Source organism: Mercenaria mercenaria, chromosome 10, assembly GCF_021730395.1.
Source record: "Mercenaria mercenaria strain notata chromosome 10, MADL_Memer_1, whole genome shotgun sequence".
In the NCBI taxonomy this organism is placed as follows: Eukaryota; Metazoa; Mollusca; class Bivalvia; order Venerida; family Veneridae; genus Mercenaria; species Mercenaria mercenaria.
In genome coordinates, this window is record NC_069370.1 from 49,621,806 (window position 1) to 49,649,317 (window position 27,512).

General features: G+C 35.5%; 2 protein-coding genes and 1 long non-coding RNA gene across 3 annotated transcripts; all 3 read right to left on the reverse strand.

The window, feature by feature from the left end:
• Positions 1–215: 215 nt before the first annotated feature.
• Positions 216–1,799, reverse strand: LOC128559919 (tubulin-specific chaperone B-like). Its single transcript, XM_053553052.1, has 2 exons — positions 1,644–1,799; positions 216–411 (listed from the first exon to the last, which is right to left on the reverse strand). Exons 1-2 carry the CDS (start codon positions 1,753–1,755, stop codon positions 284–286), a joined length of 240 nt encoding a protein of 79 aa, XP_053409027.1. The 5' UTR covers positions 1,756–1,799; the 3' UTR covers positions 216–283.
• Positions 1,800–3,766: 1,967 nt separating this feature from the next.
• On the reverse strand, positions 3,767–12,795 carry LOC128546410 (uncharacterized). The gene is made up of 4 exons (XM_053516905.1): positions 12,416–12,795; positions 6,370–6,488; positions 4,503–4,593; positions 3,767–3,873 (listed from the first exon to the last, which is right to left on the reverse strand). Exons 1-4 carry the CDS (start codon positions 12,477–12,479, stop codon positions 3,767–3,769), a joined length of 381 nt encoding a protein of 126 aa, XP_053372880.1. The 5' UTR covers positions 12,480–12,795.
• Positions 12,796–13,733: 938 nt separating this feature from the next.
• On the reverse strand, positions 13,734–25,657 carry LOC128559920 (uncharacterized). The gene is made up of 3 exons (XR_008372764.1): positions 25,516–25,657; positions 20,545–20,622; positions 13,734–13,766 (listed from the first exon to the last, which is right to left on the reverse strand). It is a non-coding gene; the product is annotated as an uncharacterized LOC128559920 (long non-coding RNA).
• Positions 25,658–27,512: the final 1,855 nt, after the last annotated feature.

The window sequence follows — 27,512 nt, forward strand, 5'->3', positions numbered from 1 at the left end:
TCAACTGTTCCTGTACAACAATTCTATTTTAATAACCTGCAACCAGGTATCCAATGTCACAGGAAAATACCAAGTATAAGCAGTATCCCTTTTTCAGCCAGGTGCAAGAAGATGAAACATTTTGAACTATCACATATTTATTTTTTACTTTTACTTTTGATAAAAAAAAATCTCTTTTTACTTTCTTTAAAATGTAGTGGTGAACTATTTCTCTTGGCGGATGAAGCACTCCCTTTGGTTGATGGACTATTTCCTGACCCATGTCCAACAGATTTACGATTCATCAAATGAGCAGCACTTTTTCTAGACCCTCGTCGTTTCTTATCCATAATGAGTTTATCGTGTCTAACAGTCCGTGCCGTGGCCGGCAGCGGAAATAAGGTATCCCATTTACAGAGCCATTGTTTTTTCCTGGAAAAGGAGAAATAAATTCATAAATCTATTTACTATACTATTAGAAAAACAATCTTTTTTTTTTCAAAATTGTACTTAATCAGAGGTATCAGGAACCAACAGTCTTTCTGACAAAGGAGTACAAAGCAAACTAAAAATACTTCTGCATAATTCTCTAAATAAAAAGAAAAGACTTGTAATTTGTAAACACTTTTAAACATTGACTGTATTAACTGAAACCGAGGTCAAATTCTGTATAAAGACGAAGCCCATTCCGAAGACAAGAGCCACAAGCAAAATTCATTACCAGGAAACTGTACAGAATCGTATAAAGCAATAAGTGCATATTAACCACTGAAGCATGTGTGATGTGCTCTAAAATTATTTGTATACAACATTTTAGCTTAACATACTTGTTTAAAAAGTCTAATGCCTAGCAATTAAAGTATCTAACCAGAGAAGAGCATTCGTCATAGATGCTTCCCATTAGAACATTTATTTTGTATTGAAATTTAACAGAAAAACTTGCATTTTCTCCCAATAACCTACCATCTTTAGGACAGGTTTTATAGAAGTTCTAGTAATTAGAAAGTTCACAAAAGATCTAACTTTTGTGACTGACAGATTGACAGACAGAATGGAAGAATGGACAGAATAAAAATAAAATGATCTGTACATTCCACATACTGCCTTCTACTTACATCCAAGACTTTACAAAAAAATCTCATGCAGTTTTTAAGTTACAAGAAAATCTACCATTTGTGAATGACTGATACATGGAACAGGTGCATGAACTAATTAACAAATGGAAAAAATAAATAAACTGTGTGTTTTCAATATTAACTTCAAATGTCATTAAAAAAATATCGTCCTTTATAACTTACCACAGAATCTACTTTTTGTCACATTTTTTACTATTAGCTGCCACAGCAACCACACTTTTTGCCATAGAAATAAAATTTATAGATGTGCATATTCTCCATACTGTCATTTATCCATGTACCAAGTTTCATGTACAAAAATATCTTGTACTTTAGAATTTATTACAGGATGCCAGATTATGTCACTAATTGACATACAGAAGGGGTGAGGTGACAAGGTATAGTGTTCACTAATTGACATACAGAAGGGGTGAGGTGACAAGGTATAGTGTTCACTGATTGACAGACAGAAGGGGTGAGGTGACAAGGTATAGTGTTCACTGATTTGCTCAGTTTGCTATACAGAGGTTCAAACAAATATTTACAAACCTTCTGGTAAATCAAGCTCAACCCCTACCCAAGGACCACTGGCGAATTCCACATTTCCAACAAACTGTACAACAACAGTCATCCTAGAGGCTGATTTTGATGTTGTCACCATAACACTTTCACCAGGTTGAATCCATGATGGCACTGGTACCTCAGATAATCATCCAGATCTGCCCGGGAACCAAATGAAACACACACTCAAAGAGTCTTCTGCAAGAAACAGATACACACTTTCAGAAAATTATCATAATGGAAACTTTTAGGAAAATCATTATTTATGAGAACTAATTTTTGTGGATCTGTGATCAAGTCACAAAATCTAGTCCAAAAACTTTCTTTAGACATTTTCTTAAAATCCACAAATTTACATTCGCAAATTTTTTTTATTTGGGTTTTTAAGTCATACCAACAACAATTTTAAGCTGTGTGGAAACCCATTTTTTTTAAGCTTTTGATGATAAACCAAGACTGCCCCTCAAGGTACGGTTTCTGGCATAAGTAGGCACCTCTGTAGAACCCCCGACCTTCGGAGGTTTCCTCAAATGAAGAATTCTACACGCAAAGCATGTTTCAATCAACCAGCAGAGAGGGGCAAGGGGTTTGAAGCCAGCAACTTACCCAACCAGCTGCACAGGCCCCTGCCAAAAAAATTGTATGATTTTGAATTATAACTAAATCTGCTTGAGAGATGGCACTCTTAAGAGACAACATTTCCCATTAAGATATCATTTTTTGGTTTGTTAGAAAAAAATTTATATGGTATTAAGAAAACCTTTTGTGTGGAGACCACTTCCGCCTTCCTCTTGAGTAATCTCTTAACCCTTACCATGCTAAATTTCTATAATGGTCTGGTCCATCTTCCAATTTGGGCAGTACCATTTATCATTTGAAGGGGTGTTTACTAAAAATTTACTGACTGAATAGCGAACAGTGCAAACCATGATCAGACTGCACGGATGTGCAGGCTGATCTTGGTCTGCACTGGTCGCAAAGGCAGAATCACTTGCCACCAGCAAGCTAAGGGTTGATGCAAGTTGCACTGCACCATGTAATGCTTCCTTTTTTGTCACTTTTTATCATAGTTATGAACAACCAATATAAATTTTGCCACTACTTGAAAAACATAATGAAAAGAGATCATTTTGCAAGAGGAAAAGCATTTACTATCCTTCACTTTATTTCATCTTTACAACTACCTTAAAACACAATTTCATACTACCGGCATAAACAAAATTTAAACAGGATAAGATAGACTATAGTATCTTATCAAAAGAAGACTAATGCATACTAAAAAAGTTTATCACAGCATGTCGAAAAAAACTTAAAATTTATAACATGGCTACCAGTGTCCATAAATGCATTAACCACCCAGTGTCGTTAGTTACTTTCCTTGCCAAAGTAAAAGCCATGACTTATTACCAAAATCAACGTACTGGCAGAACTTACCTGACAAATGCTCATCTGAGAAATCTAGACTTTTCCCTTTTACTCTTCTCCTGTAGAGATGTTTCCAGTAAATCATTATCTGACATAACAATGCAAGACACTGGTCTTTGTTTGGCTCAGAATTTATTCCAGACACTCTCCCTTCCCTTTTAATTGGTGTACTTTGTTTTTTCGGGCTTCATATTCAAACCACTTTTTAGTATCTACTAATCATCTAACCCCTTCCTGTTTTAGGTCCAGCTAAAATCAGAATGATTATCTTTTCTTCATTTTTTTCTTTTATACTATCAGTTGTTTCTTTCATTGAGAAAAATTTCTAAATTTAAATCAGGGCCAAATTCATCACCTAACTTTTCCAGTTCTTCCACTGCCTCAAGACTTATATGGATCTACACTATCAGAATAAAGAGCTCCTCTTGATGATTGGAAGAACTATCACTGCCTTTGGTTGATCTTGAACATTTCTAACTTGGTTTTGGTTTTCTATTTCATATTTATCACATTTATCTCCATCAAAGTTATCTACAAAGTTTCCACTCTTTCATCTTTAATAGCCACTTTCCCTCTTTATCTAAATTTTGCACTTTTTTTTAAACATTGCACATTATCTTGACTTAGATTTGTTGCATTCCATCAGCAAGTTCTCCTTTATTTGGCAGCACTCAGATCTTCTTCACTTATGTGAAGTTTAACAGATCCTTGTCATCATCATCTTCCTCTGTGAGATCAGATTTCATGAACTTTATCAAAATTTCTGCAGCATTACACTCAACATTTCCTCCACCTTTTCATTTTCATACTGTTAGTAATCTCTTAAACATTATGGTGTCTACTTTAAAAGATTTTTCTAAATTTTTCATTACTTGAACTTTTCATTCAAAGCCTTTAAAACTTGTCCTTCGACCTCCTCTATGACCTCTGACCTTATTGCACTAGAGTGACTTTAAAGCTGAATCATCTCCATCACTGTCGCCGCACTGCAATGCTCAATTCCAGGTCGTTTGACATTCTATGAAAATCTGAATCCTCATTACTCCTTAAACTCAACGAATCCTCTGACGACAAGGTAAAGGTTGAAACAGCTTGTGACCCAAACCACTGGAGGTCATGCTTGGTGTGTAACCTTTTCCATGACTCTCAGCAATGCTATCGCAAGTTCCAGAATGAGAAATTAATGATACCTTTCCCCCCTCGCCTATTTTCTCACATCAACCCCTTTCTGATGGTTTTACAAGAATCTAATTTTTTTGGGAACTTTGTTGACTCTCGTAAGATTCAAAAATCTTGAAAATCATCTGATGATGCATTTGCTGGGTCAGGTTCTATAAACTTTTCTTTAATTTTTCAATTCTTTTTTTAAACTAAGCAAATCTTGTTTATTTTCAAGAAGTTCTTGTTTTGAAGCACTGTTACTTAAAGAGGTTTTGGAGTCGTTAAGATTTTGAACTGAACAATTAAAATCAGGTTGTTTTGGTCTGGTTTTCACAGGGCTGTCTTCATCTTCCTTAAAGGAAACAAAGTTCATTTGATTTCAAGCTATTTTTTCAAACATCACGCTGAAGTTTTAAAATTCAATCTAAATTGAGATTAGTTAATTTCTCTAAAAGCAGCTAATCAAAGGAATTGCTCTAAACCTGGAATTCAATCAATGTAAAATAAATGGCATTTCTTGAAATGGTCTTAAGGGAGCTTAATTTTCTTTGATTCAAATGGAAATTTTAATTAGTATTAAAATGTCAATCTACATGTATATCAAGTAACATCAGTCATACCCATCTAAAGCAGTCTTGTTAACATCTTAAGTAGATTTTTTAATACAACCCCTATAAGATTATTTATATGTAAACATCTTGACCTTACAAAGTCATAGTCTTATAAATTGTGCATAATTATTTACAAAGTAGCATTTTTCATAGAAAAATGAAAATGTTAATCAATAAACATTAGAGATATAGACCCATAAAGTAGCATTTTAAATACAAACCTTAGAGAATCTATTTATACACATCTAAAGTGGTATTTAGAATACAAGCCCTACAACCCTACACAATCTATTTTAACACATCTAAAGTTGCATTCTGAATACAGACCCTATGGAATCTACTGATACACCACTAAAGTAAGGTTTTGAATACTGACCCTACAAGGTCTATTTACACACATCTAAAGTAGTTGCTACTGAATCTTTTATTTATACACATCTGAAGTAGACCAACCAGGTTCTATTTACACACACCTAAATTAACCTTTAGAATTCAGACCCTATATGGTCAATTAATACATACCTAAAGTAGCACATTTGCAATGAATTCAGACCCTACAAGGTCTATGTGTACACATTTAAAGCGCCATTGTGAATACAAACCCTACAAGGTCTACACTTTTGAATACAGACACACAAATTCCATTTATACATATCTAAAGTAACATTTTGAATACTGATCCTACAAGACCCATTTATACATGTTTTAAGTAGCATTTTAAATACAGACCATCTATATACATCTAAAGTAACATTTTTGGATACAGATCCTACAAGATCTATTTATACACAACTGAAGTAGCATTTTTGAATACAGACTCTACAATATCTATTTATACACATCTAAAGTAGCATTTTGAATACAGATCCTACAAGATCTATTTATACACATCTTAAGTAGCATTTTGAAAACATATCCTACAAGATCTATTTATACACAACTGAAGTAGCATTTTTGAATACAGACTCTACAATATCTATTTATACACATCTAAAGTAGCATTTTGAATACAGATCCTACAAGATCTATTTATACACATCTTAAGTAGCATTTTGAAAACATATCCTACAAGATCTATTTATACACATCTAAAGTAGCATTTTGAAAACATATCCTACAAGATCTATTTATACACATCTAAAGTAGCATTTTGAATACAGACTCTATAGTGTCTGTTTGTACACATCTAGAAGTAGCATTTTTGAATACAGATCCTACAAGATCTATTTATACACATCTAAAGTAGCATTTTGAATACAGACCCTATAGTGTCTGTTTGTACACATCTAGAAGTAGCATTTTTGAATACAGATCCTACAATATCTATTTATACACATCTGAAGCAGCATTTTTGAACACAGACTCTACAAGATCTATTTATACACATTTAAAGTAGCCTTTTTGAATACAGACTCTACAAGATCTATTTATAAACATCTAAAGTAGCCTTTTTGAAAACAGACCCTACAGGGTCTATCAATACACATCTAAAGTAGCATTTTGAATACAGACCCTACCTCGTCAGTGTCCAGGAGTGGTTTTTGTTCACGTTGATGTTCCTCTCTGAGTGTCTGTAAGGGTTTCATGCCACCGCTCAATTTTGCTGTCAAAGGGCTAAGGGCTAACTTGGGGGTCACTGAAAAATTGAAATTTTTTTTTTCCTTCACTGAAACAATGAATTTTCGGTGTCAAAAGAAATGTGTTACATATTTTTTTTTTGCGCTAGTGATAACAGACTTCTAACTAGCAGTGTATTCATACATTTCAGAAAGCAACAATTTTACAAGACTACATAAAAGATATAGTTAAAGGGAATTATGTTAATTGCATTAAATAGTGAAATCTTATTTATGTATTATAAACTAATAAATATATATGATTTTTTCTGCCCTGTATTTTCAATTCTGTAAATTATGTCAAACAATTTGATCTACTTCACTTTCTAACACTAAGAAAACAAGAGTACAAAACACAGAAAAATCCAGTGTCAAAAATAACAACTCATGCTTTCTATCTAAAGAACTAGCACTGTCCATCATTTACAATGTTTTTCTAGCTTTGAGATTTTTTTTACACTGTAACAAGTTTGTAAGGGTATAAGTTTTAAACAACTGATCTAATAACTTTTGTCCTTGAAACAAAACAAGTGTAACATTCATTTTGGAACACTGTACTGCTGCCTTTAAAGATATTATGAAAGTAGGAGGTGAACTTTGCACATGCCCTTCCTGAGTAGAAAATCATCTAGAAACAGAATTTATTTCTAACATATCTGTATTTCAAGATACATTCAACCACACAGAAAATGTCTGACTCATTGTAAAATAGAATTTTTGTATTTTCACTTTATCTGATTTGCACCTTGTGTTATTATAATTTGATTGCTGATACGTGGATCAGAGAAAGAGGGGCCACTTTGAATTAATGCCATTTGTCACAATTAGATTATGCGATGACAGACATGTACCTGTCTTAACATGTTCTCTACAAGTAACTGACAACTTCCCCATCACATCAGCGATGGAGGACTAATGACTTAAAGACATAATGTCCTTTGTCAACCAGACAAGAACATTCACCATGCCCAAGAATTTAATAACTCTATTTTTACATACAGTAAAACCTGTGTTAAGCAGCCAGCTAAGGCAGCGACACAACATAGTTACTTAAGGCAAGTGGCTGCTTGAGACCAGTTGAAATTAGAACAAAAAGTTAACCTGGGAAGTTAGCTGAAAGGCTGCTAAAGGCAAGTTGTTGCATAATACAGGTGACTGTTTAGGCAGGTTAAACTGTACATAAAAAACACCTGCCTCCACCCCCAACCCAAATTTCAAGAGTAAAGTGAGTATTTACACACTCCCCGATGCCACTTACAACTTATTGAAACTTACAGTATGTTTTTGCTTTATCTTACAATGAGTCTTTCCACATTAAAGCCAACAGTTTTTTTACATGGGTCAAACCTGTGTTTAACACAATACAGTCACACTATTGTTAGAAAGGCTTCTTTTTTATCACACATATGTTGTCTTACACTGGGAAAGCAAAGTTAATTGGATAAAAATGGTTGGAGAGAGAAAACAGGTCTCCCTGTTTCCTCTTGAATTCGAGATAAGAATTTCCAGTATTTTTGAATGAAGACATGAAAAGGATACTTTCAACATTTTTAACAAGAAAACTACAATACTTTTTTTTTAACATTATTGAATCGAAAATTGTGGAACAAAACTTTCAGACCAAGACATAGTGGTATTTCACAAATCAGGTGACATATAACACAGGTTCACTATAATTTTCAAAAATATCTATCTAGCACAGCAAAAACATACACAAAATTTCTGCAAAACAAATGAAAAAAAAAATTGTAAAAAAAAAAATTGTACAAATGTCTCTTTAAAACGATTCTTTACAAAACTAAAAACTGCACATAAAGCATAGTAGAAAAAGGGGGAAGGCACAGGCTTAGAAAGTAGTCTATGTTTTCCATTGAGGGAGGGCAGTTTCAAATCTAGAAAGCTTGGACGAGTGTAAAATCACAGAATGTATTAGAAAGTAATGACCACTAATAAGTATGTTTGAACTGACAAAATATTTTATTTTTAACAATCATTTAACTTATTGCTACAAGTTATTCAATGGCCTGATATACCAGGGACTTTTATTAAATTTCTGTATTTCTTATCAGAAAATGAAATTATATCAACATTTCATTCATGATAATATTTTGTACCCTAAAACTGTTCATAAACATTTTCAATAATCTTGCCAATCAAGTACTTTTCTGAAAAAAGTAAGATCTTTAATTCCATTGTTGCATATATTGCCTACCAAAAATGTGGTTATCATGTGTTAAGGATGTGAATGTAATGGGTACAATGAAGTTAGAATTGTGCTATTAAAGGCATATACTACACTGTGTAAAACATTTAACTACTTTTTAACTTACTGACCCAAATACAACATGGGGCCATTTTCTGACCACAGCAAACATCCTATGAAAAAAGTTTTTGGGCTGTAACGGTTCTAATCTCAAGGACATTGTGACCTTGACCTTTGATCTACTACCTCTAAAGCAATAGATCATCTACTGTACACTGGTAATCATCCCATCTATGCAGGTTGACACTGTAGGCCAAAGTGTTTTTAGTTATTGAGCAAAAACTGTTTTCAGTCTTGGGGTCATCATTACCTTGACCTTTGACCTGCAGACCCCAAAAACAAAACAAGTCATCTACTGATCAAATGTAATCATCTGATGAAGTCTGACGACTATGACCCAAGTGTTAAAGGAAAATGTGTTCAGTCTCAAGGTCACTGTGTCCTTGAACTCTGACCTATTATATCCCAAAACAATAGGGGTCATCTACAGACCACAGGCAATCACCCTATAAATGCATTTTTTTCGGCAAAAGCTTTATTTAGTTATTGAACAGAAACTGTTTTCAGTCTCAAGGTTACTGCGACCTTGAACTTGACATCTTGTAAAGTATCATGGCAATATAACTTAATTTGCGTGGTCATGACGAATTTGCAGTAGTAAAGATTATAAAGCATCAACCTTAATTTATCAAAAAGTATTTTTACCTATTCACACAATGAGAATTTTTTTTTTAAATCATGATTTCGTAGAATATTTTCTTGTGTGCTTCTACCATGCTCACAGTTTTAATTACTGGTGTATTTTTGCAAGGAAATCTATGTTTACAAAAATTTCAACTAATGTCATTAAACAGGGTTTTGTTTCTTGTCAAAGCTGAGGCTGTGCTAATGATTTAGTTGTCTCCTAAAGTTATGTTAAGGTTGAGAAGTGCAGCATGATCTCTACCTAATTTTCTCTACTGAGTATTTATTTATGAACTAAAAATGACATGCACCAGAAGTTTTCAGAACTATGTTTTCTTTCATTCAATGGTAAACAGAGGTATCCATGGAAACAACAAATAACATTAAAATAGAAATTTTGAACAAGTGTGATCAAACATATTACCACTTCTTTTTCATCTTTTGTATTGTGCTTTCGTAACTATTCATAACCCTACCAGTCGATTAGAAACCAAAATTTAATTCACATTTCCCAGAAAAATAAATGAAAGAAGCTAGGTAATTAAGAAGTATCATCGAAAGAAAACTTTCTCAAGCAAAAAAAAGCTAAATAAATTGATTGGGAAGTGATTTCAGCATAAAATGAGCTACACAATCCAAATTACAGTGAGATAGACGATACGAAAAGAAGATAAACATACATGAACCGGTAACATTTTACGCAATCGCTTGTCCAGAATGCTTGGAAAAATTTAACAAGTTTGAATAACAAAGATTACCATTCTTATAAATACCTATTTTTCACTGTAAAACACATGTACAACAGTTAGATTTGTAAAAATTTGGCTTTAATTTCTAGCAATTTCTTTTTTAAATTTCAGCTCCATAACAGGGCAACATAATTTACTGCATAGAATAAAGATGCATTTAACTTTTACTTTACCTAGTATCAATATGGAAGGTTTTATATCTAATAACCTTTTCATTCTTAGCATATAAATTTTAATGTGTGTCCAGTTTTAAATAAAATACCAGAGTTTCATTACATATGATTGAATTCGCACACATCTCTTAACAAATTTTTGATTCAAACTTATATCTACCCTTGCCTATTAGTTTTTAATATGTTTTACCTTTCTGTTAGCTAATTAACCATTTCCTATCACTGTCAGGTAATCAGAATCACTGAATTCAGGCAATGTCTTCTGATAAAAAACATAAATGTGGTCACAAAGATGAAGAAAGATGTGCAAATTATAAAGGTGGGGTAGAAACATTGAGATCAGAACAAGCTGATGATATGTTCAATTTTACAGCTCAACTGTCATTTAAAATTGAGCCACAACATGAGAAAACCAACATAGTGTATTTGCGACCAGCATGGATCAAGACCAGCCTGCGCATCCACGCAGTCTGGTCAGGATCCATGATGTTCGCTAATGCATGCTGTTTACTTTCAAAGCCTATTGCAATTAGAGAAACCATGGGGTCCTGACCAGACTGTGCGAATGTGGGAGGCTGGTTTGGATCCATGCGGGGCACAAATGCACTATGCTGGTTTTCTCATTGTTGCGGCTCAAATATACAACACCTGAATAAAACACATCAAACAGTTTCAAAGAATGATATAGAAGAAATTCTGTGTAAATTCCTATCCAACTTCTTTTGGAATATAATGCTGTGTCCAGTTTTTATAGGTTATTTGCTTTGTATCGGGAAATATGCACAAGTTCTGCAGCAGAAATACTATGCAACTTTAGGAGCGCAGTATCATTCTGCTTAAGAACGAGTGCATATTTCCCAATGCAAAGATAATAACCTTTTTATTACATATGAGCCGCGCCATGAGAAAACCAACAAAGTGGCTTTGCGACCAGCATGGATCCAGACCAGACTGCGCGTATGTTTCTTTAATTGCAATAGGCTTTGAAAGCGAACAGCATGGATCCTGACCAGACTGCGCGGATGCGCAGGCTGGTCTGGATCCATGCTGGTCGCAAACCCACTATGTTGGTTTTCTCATGACACGGCTCATATATATTTAAACTTTTAAATGTGATGCAAGTATTATGAATTTGTTCAATAGCCTGAATTAGATTAACAATACTGAACTAAATAAAAGGATTAATGCAATGACACACATTAAATAGTCACACACCAGATATAAAAATCAGGCATCAGTGTATGGAAAAAATATTGAAGTTTCCGGTACCATTGTATGTAATAAGTGCTTTTACCATTTTCATGAGTTATATATAATTCCAAACTTCAAACTAGAGAGAGTTTCACTTATTTAAGAAATGATTAACAGTATAGTAAGTTTCATATGTGTATGAAATACATGGGCATGTTAAAAGGGTGTGCAGGACCAATGCCTCTATGCATACTTTAAATACATCCAATGTATTTTATACTCCAATGAAGATTATTAACATATATTTTGATTTTTTCTTCCTTGTTGACAATGGTTTTTTTAACTGATACAATGTTGAATTCTTTTTTAAGTTATAAATCTCAAATTGACTAATTGAAAGAAAAAGAATATTTGACGATGCTTTTCCCAAATGTTAACATGACCCTTAAAATGCGTATAACCTGTGTAAAAAGGACAGCCATTTCCACATTTGTCTTGTGGTCCAAGGAAAACTCTGCCTTTGGAGTGAATATACTTTAAAGAAACTAAAATTATGACGACTAATGAAACGTGTTTGTGCTGTAAACACATATCCGTCATTCCAACCCTTTAATGAAGATACCACTACCGAAGAGTTTCATGAAAACTATGTTTAACACTCTAAGGGTATAAAACTCTGTTTTTGAGACCATCTAACAACGCAACAATGTCATTGGTCAATTTTGTACTCGAAAACAGCCATCAGAAGACAGAGTTTCTGGACTGGTCTTCAAACTTCAAGTTTTATAAGCTCAGACCAAGACATTACTAAAATGGATAAAAATCCCATACAAGTTACATATTTATAGCATACAGAATATTTATTGAAGTAATATGGAGCTATTCACCTGCTGTTCCTGTTCGTAAGCTTGTATCATGCATGGACAGGTCCTGTATACTCTCAAATCTCATCTGAAATACAAAGTGTGCAAAACTTTATTTTTCAGATACAAATATTCAAATGTTTTCATAAAAAATTTTATAGAATCTTGACCATGATGAATTTGTAGGCTTTTGTAATATGATTTGCAATGTGAATTCATGACAAACTTACGCTAATTTCTGTGAGAGATTTGCAATGTGAAAGATCTGAAATGTGAAAGACTTGCAATGGAAATTCATGACAAATTTGCTGATTTCTGTGAATACTTTTCAATGTAAAATTGTGATGAATTTGCAGATTTTTGTGCTTCAGTTAGAAGATGAAATGTAAATAAGCTTTACTGACTTTTATAAACTGTTGTAATTACCTCCCTTTTAAAATGACAATATTTAAGAGACTATTTCTTTTCATTTTAATATAACTTTTAGTTTTACATTTCCCATTTGACAGATGTAGGAATATTTCAACACTATGAGGTAAAAAAAAATGTATAACTGCATGTGGCTTCAAAGTTCCTTTATTTCCATCAAAGATGGGCAAAAGGGAAGTAATAATAATTTCATAAACTTGCATATCTAATGAGAGTGTGTGTTTGGGTTAAGTCTTTTTCAACAATTTTTCTGTCAATAAAAATACGATTCTACTTGTAGCAGTGAGCAAATGCCCAAATTTATAATTTGCCTCACTGGAATATCATACCGTAGACATGTGACATGATACCCCATCCGGTCATATTTTACTGACACCGGGATGACCAGTCCTAGCACTATCCTCTTAATGCTGAGCGCTAAGCAAGGAAGCTACTAGTCCCATTTTTTACGTCTTTGGTATGACGCAGCAAGGGATCGAAATCCACGACCTCCTGCACTCAAGCGGGCGCTCTACCACTAGGGGGTGATATCTAATGAATTTTTCAACTTCACATATAATTGTCAATGCAAATAATGTCAACTGTAATACTATTGTTCTTACTTCACACAATTTTAAGACAAAATTACTTACCAATTTATACTTATTCTAAAACTTTTAATTGGCTGGGAAAACCAGGACAGAAAAATCTTATCTTAAAAATACCTCTTGTGAAAATCTTACATGCTTTCAGCACTTACAGATCATAAATAAGTGTAAGTTATCAGACCTTTAAGTTTCGAATGAGCCGGTAACTTGATAAAAATCTTTCAATCTTTTATGTTACAGAAAAGATGGATAGAAATATAATTGAAGATTAACTTAAACTCTTAGCGCAACGTTCCTATTTTCTAAAATGCTAAGCAATCACATACCCTCCCCTCTAATCTTGGTGGTGTAGTCATGAACTGTGGAAATAAAATACAAACGGGAGCATCATTACCCATATACAAAGCTATCCTTTTATTCTACAATTGAGCCGTACCATGAGAAAACCAACATAGTGGGTTTGCGACCAGCATGGATCCAGACCAGCCGCGCATCCACGCAGTCTGGTCGGATCCATGCTGTTCGGCTAACAGTTTCTCCAATTCCAATAGGCTTTCAAAGCGAACAGCCTGGATCCTGACCAGACTGGGCAGATGCGCAGGCTGGTCTAGATCCATGCTGGTCGCAAACCCACTATGTTGGTTTTCTCATGGCACGGTCATATGCAAACTGCACTTTAAAAAGCAGGAACTTCATGACACAAATTTCACGTTAAGAGATATGGAGTTTGTCCGTCTGCTTTTCAACTGCACTTCTTAGAAAAGGAGGAGCTGAAGTTTTCAGAAGGTTGGAAGAAAGAAGACTTTAAAGCAAAAGAAATTCGAGACATTCAAAATTTCCTAAAAGTACTTGCAAAAAATAGTATTAATAAAATAGAAAGAGCTGCCAGAAGGACAGTTTGCTTGACTAATCGAAAAAGTTTGCAAAGAGAGACTTCAAGTGAAAATGAGAGATAAAAGAAAATGAAATAGAATTACTGAACTACTGTTTAGATACAGAAAAATTTATAATGTGTGACACAAAACTGTCCATACTGTTACAAAATTGACCCCAGGACCTTCACTTTTGGGGTACCAAACACCAATGATGTCTGTCCCTTGCAAACACCAATCCTTACGCGAGGATAATAGGGCAGTAGTTAAGAAGATATATTGAAAATGACAAACTTGCCATAAAAAACCTCAACCGGAAAGATCACTGATGTTGGAGGGAAGTAAAATAACCCTCTTTATTCTTTGAAAAGTTTAGCTAAAAATAGGCAATTTCAAATATACTTTCTGAGCAGTCGCAAGTTTACCATAGAAAACACAATCATGAGAAAACCAACATAGTGCATTTTTAAACCAGCATGGATCTGCGCATCTGTGCAGTCTGGTCAGGATCCATGCTGTCTGCTTTCAAAGCCTATTGCAATTAGAGAAACCATTAGCGAACAGCATGTATCCTGACCAGACTGCACGGATGTGCAGGCTGGTCTGGATCCATGCTGGTCGCAAAGCCACTATGTTGGTTTTCTCATGGCGCATCTCAAATTTAGTCTGGTCCAAGCACTTTTCAATGAGTGCCTTATTAAGTATAATAGTATGTGGAGAGTCTTTCAGAACATTTTAAATAAGAAGCGATATGTTTATTCACAAACTTAGATTGAGAAGCAAAAGACGAAAGCAGTAAACATTCTGTAGCCTGAAGTCACAAAAGTGAAAATTATACGAGACCTGCCACAGTAAAATCTACCATCAACTTGATATTTTTCACTGGTCCAAAACAAATTTATCATTTGACTTCTTTTACTATTTTAATCATTAAGTTTACTACTTAAGCAGCAAAAAGCAGTGAATTAAAAATTATTAAATCTATATTAACCTGACCTAACTAATGGTTTGTGAAAATCCCTTTCTCTAAAGTTAATGTATATACATTATTTGAGCAAATATAAAGGGCTCACTGACTCTCTACCTTGCCATTTAAAACAACTTTTTTCAAAGCAAGCTCAAAAACAACAGGGTGCATTGGGATTCATGAATTACTGAAGATAAAATGCTATTTCTCGAACATGGTACTTTTTACAATGAGAAAATCACCAATAGCATTCTAAAAAGCATGAAGAAAAGACAAACAGGTAGAAATACCCGACTGCATAGTGTGATAGTAATTTTCTGTATTAGCACATCACAGTGAAATTCAAGATTTTAAAATCACACTTCAAACCAAAAGTTAATTTTTCACACTTCATTTTCAAACTGTGACTGATTATACATATTTGTGACTGTATTATGATCAATTTAAGTGAGCTAACTTTTCACGGCACTTCTCACAAGAAGACTAGCCTCAATTAATACATTGAGAAATCTTACCTCTGTTTTTCGTAACCATGGATACTGAATAAGACAATCCATACTTTTGTGCTTTGTAACATTCACTTTATATGAATGATTTCTGAGTGAAGTACAATTAAATCCCCTGTCCACTATATACCCTTCTCTGTTCATTATAACATTAGTGGACAAAATCACCTCATTACGGTTTTACAAATATCATGAAATTTTGAAGTTCAATAAATTATTAAGTTTACAACTGGTGAACTATAAAATAAGTTATTTTGCACGAAACACAAAATTCAAAAGGGTGATTTTGTCTACCTATATCACAATGAGTAGAAAAGGCTTTTTCTCCTACACTTAGCTTATAAAGCATTCAAGCGGAAAAAGCCCTCATCAAGTAACATTTTACTAACATTTAGTACACTAACAAGCACATTTGAGCCGTGCCATGAGAAAACCAACATAGTCCGTTTGCGACCAGCATGGATCCAGACCAGCCTGCGTATTCGCGCAGTCTGGTCAGGATCCACGCTGTTCGCTAACGGATTCTCTAATTCCAATAGGCTTTGAAATCAAACAGCAAGGATCCTGACCAGACTGCGTGGATGCGCAGGCTGGTCTGGATCCATGCTGGTCGCAAATGCATTATGTTGGTTTTCTCATGGCATGGCTCATATGTTGTTTCAACTGACAGCTCTATCAGAGATCCTGTGTCATATACTGTAAAGAAGCAACTTTATGAATGCAGACAATTGGTCTCAATTTTTAGCTCACCTGTCACAAAGTGACAAGATGAGCTTTTGTGATCGCGCGGTGTCCGTCGTCCGTCCGCGCGTGCGTCCGTAAACTTTTGCTTGTGACCACTCTAGAGGTCACATTTTTCATGGGATCTTTACGAAAGTTGGTCAGAATGTTCATCTTGATGATATCTAGGTCAAGTTCGAAACTGGGTCACGTGCCTTCAAAAACTAGGTCAGTAGGTCTAAAAATAGAAAAACCTTGTGACCTCTCTAGAGGCCATATATTTCACAAGATCTTCATGAAAATTGGTCAGAACGTTCATCTTGATGATATCTAGGTCAAGTTCGAAACTGGGTCACGTGCCATCAAAAACTAGGTCAGTAGGTCAAATAATAGAAAAACCTTGTGACCTCTCTAAAGGCCACATTTTTCATGGGATCTGTATGAAAGTTGGTCTGAATATTCATCTTGATGATATCTAGGTCTAGATCGAAACTGGGTCAAGTGCGGTCAAAAACTAGGTCAGTAGGTCTAAAAATAGAAAAACATTGTGACCTCTCTAGAGGCCATATATTTCATGAGATCTTCATGAAAATTGGTCAGAATGTTCACCTTGATGATATCTAGGTCAAGTTCGAAAGTGGGTCACGTGCCCTCAAAAACTAGGTCAGTAGGTCAAATAATAGAAAAACCTTGTGACCTCTCTAGAGGCCATATTTTTCATGGGATCTGTATGAAAGTTGGTCTGAATGTTCATCTTGATGATATCTAGGTCAGTTTCGAAAGTGGGTCACGTGCCATCAAAAATTAGGTCAGTAGGTCAAATAATAGAAAAACCTTGTGACCTCTCTAAAGGCCATATTTTTCATGGGATCTGTATGAAAGTTGGTCTGAATGTTCATCTTAATGATATCTAGGTCAGGTTCGAAACAAGGTCATGTGCAGTCAAAAACTAGGTCAGTAGGTCTTAAAATAGAAAAACCTTGTGACCTCTCTAGAGGCCATACTTGTGAATGGATCTCCATAAAAATTGGTTAGAATGTTCTCCCTGATGATATCTAGGTCAAATTTGAAACTGGGTCACTTGCCTTAAAAAACTAGGTCAGTAGGTCAAATAATAAACAAGAGGACCATGATGGTCCTGAATCGCTCACCTCTTCCCACATGACCCAGTTTTGAGTATGACGTCATTTTTTCTATTATTTGACATAGTGACCTAGTTTTTGAGCTCATGTGACCCAGTTTTGAACTTGACCTAGATATTATCAAGATAAAAATTCTAACCAATTTTCATGAAGATCCATTGAAAAATATGGTCTCTAGAGAGGTCACAAGGTTCTTCTATTATTTGACCTATTGACCTAGTTTTCGAAGGTACGTGACCCTGTTTACTAGATATCCTCAAAGTGAACATTCTCACTAATTTTCATGAAGATCTCATGAAAAATATGGCCTCTAGAGAGGTCACAAGGTTTTTCTATTTTTATACCTACTGGCCTAGTTTTTGACCGCACGTGACCCAGTTTCGAAATTGACCTAGATATCATCAAGGTGAACATTCAGATCAATTTTCATGAAGATCCATTGAAAAATATGGCCTCTAGAGAGGTCAAAAGACTTTTCTAATTTTAGACCTACTGACCTAGTTTTTGACCGCAGTTGACCCAGTTTCAAATCTGCCCTAGATATCATCAAGATGAACATTCAGACCAACTTTCATACAGATCCCATGAAAAGTATGGCCTCTAGAGAGGTCACAATGTTTTTTTTATTATTTGACCTACTGACCTAGTTTTTTAAGGCACGTGACCCAGTTTCAAATCTGACCTAGATATCATCAAGGTGAACATTCTGACCAATTTTCATGAAGATCCATTCAAGGGTATGGCCTCTAGAGAGCTCACAAGGTTTTTCTATTTCAAGACCTACTGACCTAGTTTTTGATCGCAGTTGACCCAGTTTCAAAGCTGACCTATATATCATCAAGATAAACATTCAGACCAACTTTCATACAGATCCCATGAAAAATATGGCCTCTAGAGAGGTCACAACGTTTTTTCATTATTTGACCTACTGACCTACTTTTTGATGGCACGTGACCCACTTTCGAACTTGACCTACATATCATCAAGATGAACATTCAGACCAACTTTCATACAGATCCCATGAAAAATATGGCCTCTAGAGAGGTCACAAGGTTTTTCTGTTATTTGACCTACTGACCTAGTTTTTGATGGCACGTGACCCACTTTCGAACTTGACCTAGATATCATCAAGGTGAACATTCTGACCAATTTTCATGAAGATCTCATGAAATATATGGCCTCTAGAGAGGTCACAAGGTTTTTCTATTTTTAGACCTACTGACCTATTTTTTGAACGCACTTGACCCAGTTTCGAACTTGACCTAGATATCATCAAGATAAACATTCAGACCAACTTTCATACAGATCCCATCAAAAATATGGCCTTTAGAGAGGTCACAAGGTTTTTCTATTATCTGACCTACTGACCTAGATTTTGATGGCACGTGACCCAGTTTCGAACTTGACCTAGATATCATCAAGGTGAACGTTCTGACCAATTTTCATGAAGATCTTGTGAAATATATGGCCTCTAGAGAGGTCACAAGGTTTTTCTATTTTTAGACCTATGACCTAGTTTTCGAAGGCACGTGACCCAGTTTCGAACTTGACCTAGATATCATCAAGGTGAACACTCTGACCAATTTTCATGAAGATCTTATGAAATATATGGCCTCTAGAGAGGTCACAAGGTTTTTCTATTTTTAGACCTACTGACCTAGTTTTTGATGGCACGTGACCCAGTTTCGAACTTGACCTAGATATCATCAAGATAAACATTCTGACCAACTTTCATAAAGATCCCACGAAAAATGTGACCTCTAGAGTGGTCACAAGCAAAAGTTTACGGACGGACGCACGGACGGACGGACGGACGACGGACGACGGACGCTGCGTGATCACAAAAGCTCACCTTGTCACTATGTGACAGGTGAGCTAAAAAACCTTGTGACCTCTCTAGAGGCCATACTTTTCATGGGATCTGTATGAAAGTTGGTCTGAATGTTCACCTTGATGATATCTAGGTCAACTTTGAAACTGGGTCAACTGCGGTCAAAAACTAGGTCAGTAGGTCTAAAATTAGAAAAATCTTTTGACCTCTCTAGAGGCCATATTTTTCAATGGATCTTCATGAAAATTGATCTGAATGTTCACCTTGATGATATGTAGGTCAGTTTCGAAACTGGGTCACGTGCGGTCAAAAAATAGGCCAGTAGGTATAAAAATAGAAAAGCCTTGTGACCTCTCTAGAGGCCATATTTTTCATGAGATCTTCATGAAAATTAGTGAGAATGTTCACCTTGATGATATCACGTAAAATTCAAAACAGGGTCACGTACCTTCGAAAACTAGGTCAATAGGTCAAATAATAGAAAAACCTTGTGACCTCTCTAGAAACCATATTTTTCAATGGATCTTTTTGAAAATTGGTCAGAATTTTTATCTTGATAATCTAGGTCAAGTTCAAAACTGGGTCACATGAGCTCAAAAACTAGGTCACTATGTCAAAAAATAGAAAAAACGACTTCATACTCAAAACTGGGTCATGAGGGAAGAGGTGAGCGATTCAGGACCATCATGGTCCTCTTGTTAATTTCTGAAATACTGCTTCAGTAAAAAGGTATTTGAGCCGCACCATGAGAAAACCAACATAGTGCCTTTGCGACCAGCATGGATCTAGCAGTCTGGTCAGGATCCATGCTGTAAGCTTTCAAAGCCTATTGGAATTAGAGAAACTGTTAGCGAACAGCATGGATCCTGACCAGACTGCCTGGATGCGCAGGCTGGTCTTGATCCATGCTGGTCACAAAGCTACTATGTTGGTTTTCTTATGGCGCCGCTCATATATTTTTTTCGACAACCTAGAGAAAGCCCTAAAAGTCTAAGTTTCCCTCCCTTCTTTCTCGTAAGATAAGCTGCAAATTCAGATTTTAACTTTTTGTTTATTTTTTAAATATTACACCCAAAACAGCTTTTTACAAATTTTATACCTGGTGTATATTTGGAACACTTGTGGTTTTACGGAGTGACTGCCCTTGCTTGGCAATTAATTCTTTCACAGCTACCTCCTGAAAAATGAAAGATGATCAAATTTATTAAGTAGCGGGGTATGCATGACACACTTTGGAATAGTTATTTGTTGCTTTCTACGCTTGCTTTCAATTTGCATTGAAGGAAGAATTATGTCAGTTTTTTTCAACACATAGCTTCTTGTCTACTTTTTTCTACTAGAAATACATTCTGTGTGCCCAAGGGCAGAATGTGGAGCCCGCCAGCACCTTTGGCCTCTAAATGTGACCTTGACCTTAGACCTAGGGACCTAGTTCTTGTGCATGAAACTCTCATTTCATAATAGTGAATCTTCATGCCAAGTTACATCAAAATCCAACCATGCATGAAGAAGAAAGCTCCGGACAAACTTCAATATGACCTTTGACCTCCAACTGTGACCTTGACCTTTGAGATAGGAACATGGAGTTTGTGCACGACACTCCTTCCCATTGAGGTTAAAATTCATGCCAAATATAAACAAGATTGGCCTATGCATGTCAAAGTTATGGTCCGGAAAACTTCAATTTGACCTTTAACCTCCAACTGTGACCTTTACCTTTGAAACAGGAACATGGGGTTAGCACACAACACGCCTTCTCATTGAGGTACATTCATGCCAAATATAAACAAGATTGGTCAAAGTTATGGTCTGGACAAAATCCGACGGATGCACAGACGCACATACATCAACCCGCTGAAAGTGACAACTATATCGAGCCCACCGCAAGTGGGCTCGACAAAAATGTTTTTACAAACTACCTAAAATGTTTTCTTCATCCAACAATATGTCTGAATGAAAATAGTTTAAGGAGATATTCAGATTTTTTCGATTAGACAGATCCATGATGTATTTACATTATTTTGAACTTAAGAAAACAAAAAGAGGTTGTTTTTATTGAATTAAATTTAGCTAAAATAACACTGTATGATTAGACTAGACCGTACGAGTGACCCCTCTAACCCCTTGAATTTGTGATTACAGACTAGGCCATATGGGTGACACCCTCCACCCCACTCCCTCAGATATAAAAAGACTCTCAGACTGAAACAACCATGATTCATTACGGCCAACGCAATTTCCTATATAAATATCTTGAATTAAATGACTCCACGTCTGACACAGAAAGTTATTGTACTTTTCCTGTCTGGAAGTAATACTGTCTGTCGGTATTAAATGACAAAAGAGTTGGTCCCTTTGCCATATAATATTGTTCTGAAGATCCTTTTGTTAAGGGGAATAACTGAGTTCGACTATCGTCATATTTCTTGCTAGCTGTTTTTCGATAAATATGATGGGGGACAATATGGGAATGATTGTTATATCTCTGTAAGAGTATATTCCGTACAAAGAGAAGCTTGATCAAAGCATTCCCCGATAACTAAATATCTATACTGATATTTATTACCAGTCTGTAATAACACATGTCACCTCTTGCTGAAATTACAGAACAATATATATTAATGTCTTTGTCCCCTTTTTTGTACTTGGCACCTTCACAGTTAACAGCAAACAGAGGATAATGATTATTTTTATATATCATTTTTAAATATATATTATTATAAAATTATCAGTTTTTAGCCCACCATCATCAGATGGTGGGCTATTCAAATCACTCTGCGTCCGTGGTCCGTCTTCCTTCCGTCCGTCCTTCCGTTAACAATTTCTCGTTATCGCATCTCCTCAGAAACTACCAGCGGGATTTTGACCAAACTTTGTCAGAATGATGTATTGGTACCCTAGTTGTGACCCCCTGAAAATCAGACTGGTTCAACAATTTTTTATTAAGTTATGGCCCTTTGTTTATTTCTATAATTTACATAGATTTATATAGGGAAAAACTTTGAAAATCTTCTTGTCCAAAACCACAGAGCCTAGGGCTTTGCTATTTGGTATGAAGCATCATCTAGTGGTCCTCTACTAAGATGATTCAAATTATTTCCCTAGGGTCTAATATAGCCCCACCCCGGGGGTCACATGGTTTATATAGACTTATATAGGGAAAAACTTTGAAAAACCTCTTGTCCAAAACCACAGAGCCTAGGGCTTTGATATTTTGTATGTGACATCATGTAGAGGTCTTCTACTAAGATTGTTCAAATTATCCCCCTAGGGTCAAATATGGCCCCACCCCGAGGGTCACATGGTTTACATAGACTTATATAGGGAAAAACTTTGAAAATCTTCTTGTCCAAAACACAAAGCCTAGGGCTTTGATATTTGTAATGTAGCATAATCTAGTGGTTCTCTACCAAGTTTGTTAAAATTATCCCCCTAGGGTCAAATATGGCCCCGCCATGGGGGTCACATGGTTCATACAGACTTATATTGGGAAAAGCTTTTAAGAACTTCTTGTCAATAACCTACAACATTCAAATTTGGACATGTATGGTTTTGAGTGGCAAGATGAACCTTGACATGAGTTGACCTTGATTTTGACCTAGTGACCTACTTTCACATTTCTGTAGCTACAACCTTCAAATTTGGACCACATGCATAGTTTTGTGCACTGAAAAGAACTTTGACCTTGACATTGACCTAGTGACCTACTTTCATATTTTTGAAGGTACAGGCTTCAAATTTGGACCACATGCATAGTTTCAAGTTCCGAAATAACATTTGACCTTGATTTTGACCCAGTGACCTACTTTCACATTTCTCAAGCTACAGCCTTCAAATTTGGACCACATGCATGGTTTTATGTACTGAAACAAAATTTGACTTTTACATTGACCTAGTGACCTACTTTCACGTTTTTGAAGGTACAGGCTTCAAATTTGGACCACATGCATAGTTCTGTATTCCGAAATAAAATTTGACCTTGATTTTGACCTAGTTACCTACTTTCACATTTCTCAAGCTACAGCCTTCAAATTTGGACCACATGCGTGGTTTTGTGTACCAAAACAAACTTTGACCTTTACATTGACCTAGTGACCTACTTTCACATTTTTGAAGGTACAGGCTTCAAATTTGGACCACATGCATAGTTCTGTATTCAGAAATAAAATTTGACCTTGATTTTGACCTATTGACCTACTTTCACATTTCACAAGCTACAGCCTTCAAATTTAGACCACTTGCATAGTTTTGTGTACCGAAATGAACTTTGACCTTAAGACTGATCTAGTGACCTACTTTCACATTTCTGTAGCTACAGGTTTCAAATTTGGACCACATGCATAGGATTGTGTACCAAAACAAACTTTGACTTGACATTGACCTAGTGACCTACTTTTACATTTTTGAAGATACAGGCTTCAAATTTGGACCACATGCATAGCTTTGTGTTCTGAAGTGAAATTTGTCCTTGAAATTGACCTAGTGACCTACTTTCACATTTCTCAAGCTACAGCCTTCAAATTTGGACCACTTGCATAGTTTTGTGTACCTAAATAAACTTTGATCTTAAGATTGACCTAGTGATCTACTTTCAAATTTCTCAAACTACAGCCTTCAAACTTGATGCACATGCATAGTTTAGTGTACAAAGAACTTTGTCCTTGAAATTGATCTAGTGACCTACTTTCACATTTCTCAAGCTACAGCTTTCGAATTTGGACCACATGCACAGTGTTGTGTACGGAAATGAAATTTGACCTTGAGCTAGTCAATAAGTCTTGAAATTTGGAACACTCAAAAATGGCACATTGGTGGGCGCCAAGATCACTCTGTGATCTCTTGTTTTATCATAGTTAAGCATGGTTTAACATTCTAGATGTACAATATGCAGGTATGCTTCATATAAATTTGAAGCTATTCATATTTTGAGACTGTATTTCAAGTCTGTGACATGTGAACTTTTTTCAATGTTCCAGCTAAAGGTCACATATGACTGTCTTGACTGCATAGGTGAAGTGGCGAAAACATGTGACAAATCATCCAGTCAAGAATCTGACCGCCAAACTCATTATTTCACTCTGTGTGTGGTAAAATATACAAAGTTGAAAAAGAGAAGTAGAATATGGTATTTTGTGTGTTCAGGTTTAATGTCTTTTTCAACAATTACCAGTCATATAAATGACGGTGTCTACTTGTAGCAGGTAGCACAATGCCCAACTTTATAGTGCTGCCTCACTGGAATATTATGCCGTAGACACGTGGCATGATACCCCACCCAGTCACATTATACTGACACTGGGCTGACCAGTCCTAACACTATCCCCTTAATGCTGCTAGTACCACTTTTTACGTCTTTGGTATGACGCAGCCGGGGATCGAACCCACGACCTCCCGCACTCGAAGCGGGCGCACTACCACTAGGCTACCAAGGCGGTTGAATATGGTATTTTACTTTCTGGTGTATCCTAACCTGACATACATAGGTTAGGTAAGTAAACTCATAAAAATTGTGTACGCACGATGTCAAAGTAAGAAATAACCTTAATTATTGAGGAACGTATCGTATGTCAACATAACGCTAAACTTTATTCATCCGAGTAGTAATGAACTGAAATAATTATATGGCCCTCTGACATCTTAACTGGTATCATAATGTTCTCTCACTGGTACATGCATCATCTGTTGTTTAAAGCAGAATATACATTCTTGCATACCAGACAAGGATTTAGGATAGTTCTAAAAAGAAAGCTTTTCGATTGATTTTATTATTATTTTTACTATTTCTTGAATATGGTATGCAAGAAAAAGATTCTATTACTGGTTTAGCTGCAGACGGGAATATCCTGTTTATGCGGTAACTAGGCAGAGCCTCGTTACTGCCTGGACAGTTGACCTCGAGGCCAGGAAATTCAACTTGTGAAAGAATCTTATAATGTTTGACTTCCCTCTTTGTTTCACTGGCATAAAAATTTTATGACCTTCGACCCAATCATGAAGGTCAACAGTTTTATGATCTTTGCCCCATCAGGAAGGTCCTCAGTTTTATGACCTTTGACTCAAGGTTACTGACCTGTCTCAGCCTATCCAGAGTGAGTATACTCTCTACTGCAGACACGCCCTTGATGTACTTCTCTATACACGTCTGTCTCCCCGTCAGCGGCACTCACTTCATTCTGTGATGCGGCCATCTGTGCAAGACTTTCCATGTGCTCTAAGTCTTCAGATACCTGGAAATAATTTGCAGGCAAATTTGGTTTAACAATTCAGTATTCTATCAACAGTTTGATTCAAATATACTGAATACTAAGTACTGCCAATCAACTTACTACAGTCAAATTTTGTTCATTTGATGTGGATTAATTCAAACACCACCCTTCTCTTAAATTCATTGTCAGCTCCCGTCCAAATCCCTGTACAATGTACTTTTGTTTGATGGCTCAAACTACCAAAAATTCTGCTGGCCCCTTTTAGTTTGAGCGAATGAAGTCTGACTGTATCTAGTACAAAATTGGTTTCAAACTTCCCATTTTAAGGGTGGATTTAAAAATAGCTCTAATGACTTACTGTATATTTCAACAGCTGAGGCAGTGGGTTAATAAAGCTTGTAGCCATTACACTAAACATATTTTTTCCTCCAAACAGACCATGATGATAGACTAAACCCACCAGCTTATCAATAAATGAGATAGTGCTGGAGCTAAGTAAAGTTCTGCCAGTATAAGATTACCTTTGGAATGTTTGAGACAACATCAAAAGTGACACCGCTCGCATGTAGGCTTTCCTGGAAGAAACAAGAACAATTATCAAGCCAAAGCATCAATGTACAATTAAAGATCATGATCAATATTATGATAATTTACATTACTAGTACTTTTTAAAGATTTAAAATCGTTCTATAACCTACATCAAAAAGATTCTTGGGAAACAAAGACAACTTTGTCATTATCAGTTTTTGACTATCTCAAGTCTGGTCTTAATATACATGACTACATTTAAATATAGTCATTACTGGTGTTACATTTCTGAAATATATCTTTCAGGTTTATGAATATATGTATGTATATAAACCTCCATTATAGGCTGATTGCTACCTATAGTCGGAAAACCGGAACTTATATAATAGATATTAAGATTTTTTAAAGGGTGCGAGCTCCCCGGGTGAACCGTATAAACCGACTAAAAGCCCAATATCACATTTTATATTTAGGTGGCGGAATCCAAGGCCCCAGGATGATGTTTTATTTTTTGATATATTTGATAATGTAAATATAACAGCTGAGGCAGCTGAGGACTTTGACACTGATAAGTTAATATCTATGTATAAGAAAAAAATTAAAATTTATCTAAAACAAGGAACAATGTTTGATATTCACCCTTATGACGATTCGGAATCTACAGAATTAACATTTATGCTTTTGATGGGTAGTCACATCAGATTCTACATATCGGATGAACCTGTATCCCATGGTATAAACAGACTTTTGGATTAAAGGTTTAATTAAAAGCTTAATTAAAAGCTTAATTAAAAGTTTAATTACTATGTGTACCCTAATAATGTACTTACTAATTGAAGATAAGATCAAAGACCAGAGGCTTTGTCTCCGGGGGTTGTAGACCCACCTTTACATTTTATTAATAAATATAATATAATATAATCTGCCAAAGTTTTGCCAAAGTTCTGCCAAGTGGCAGGAATGTGGCAGTGTCTGCCAAGTTGGCAGAAAAATGGCAGGCTTTTGATTGGTTGAATTTGTGGTTTCCCGCATAATCATTTTTAAAAAATGCACTTGATTTACCTTTGACACAACAGGTACATAAAGGACAAGTATGTGTCTTACAAGTAGGACAAGCTCTCAATACACAATAGAATTGTATTTACTATAGCGTAGTATTTGTTCTCCAGTTAAACTGAAACCTGATCTTTATCTTGATATGCACTGTCAATCAGGAAGTAAATACCTTACGGTGTACTGTATTGATATTTAAGTCAATTTTATTTTAGCTTGTATCTTTGATAAAGCCTGTGGATTTTAAATTGTCCGGCATTGGATTTTTTAGAATAGGGAC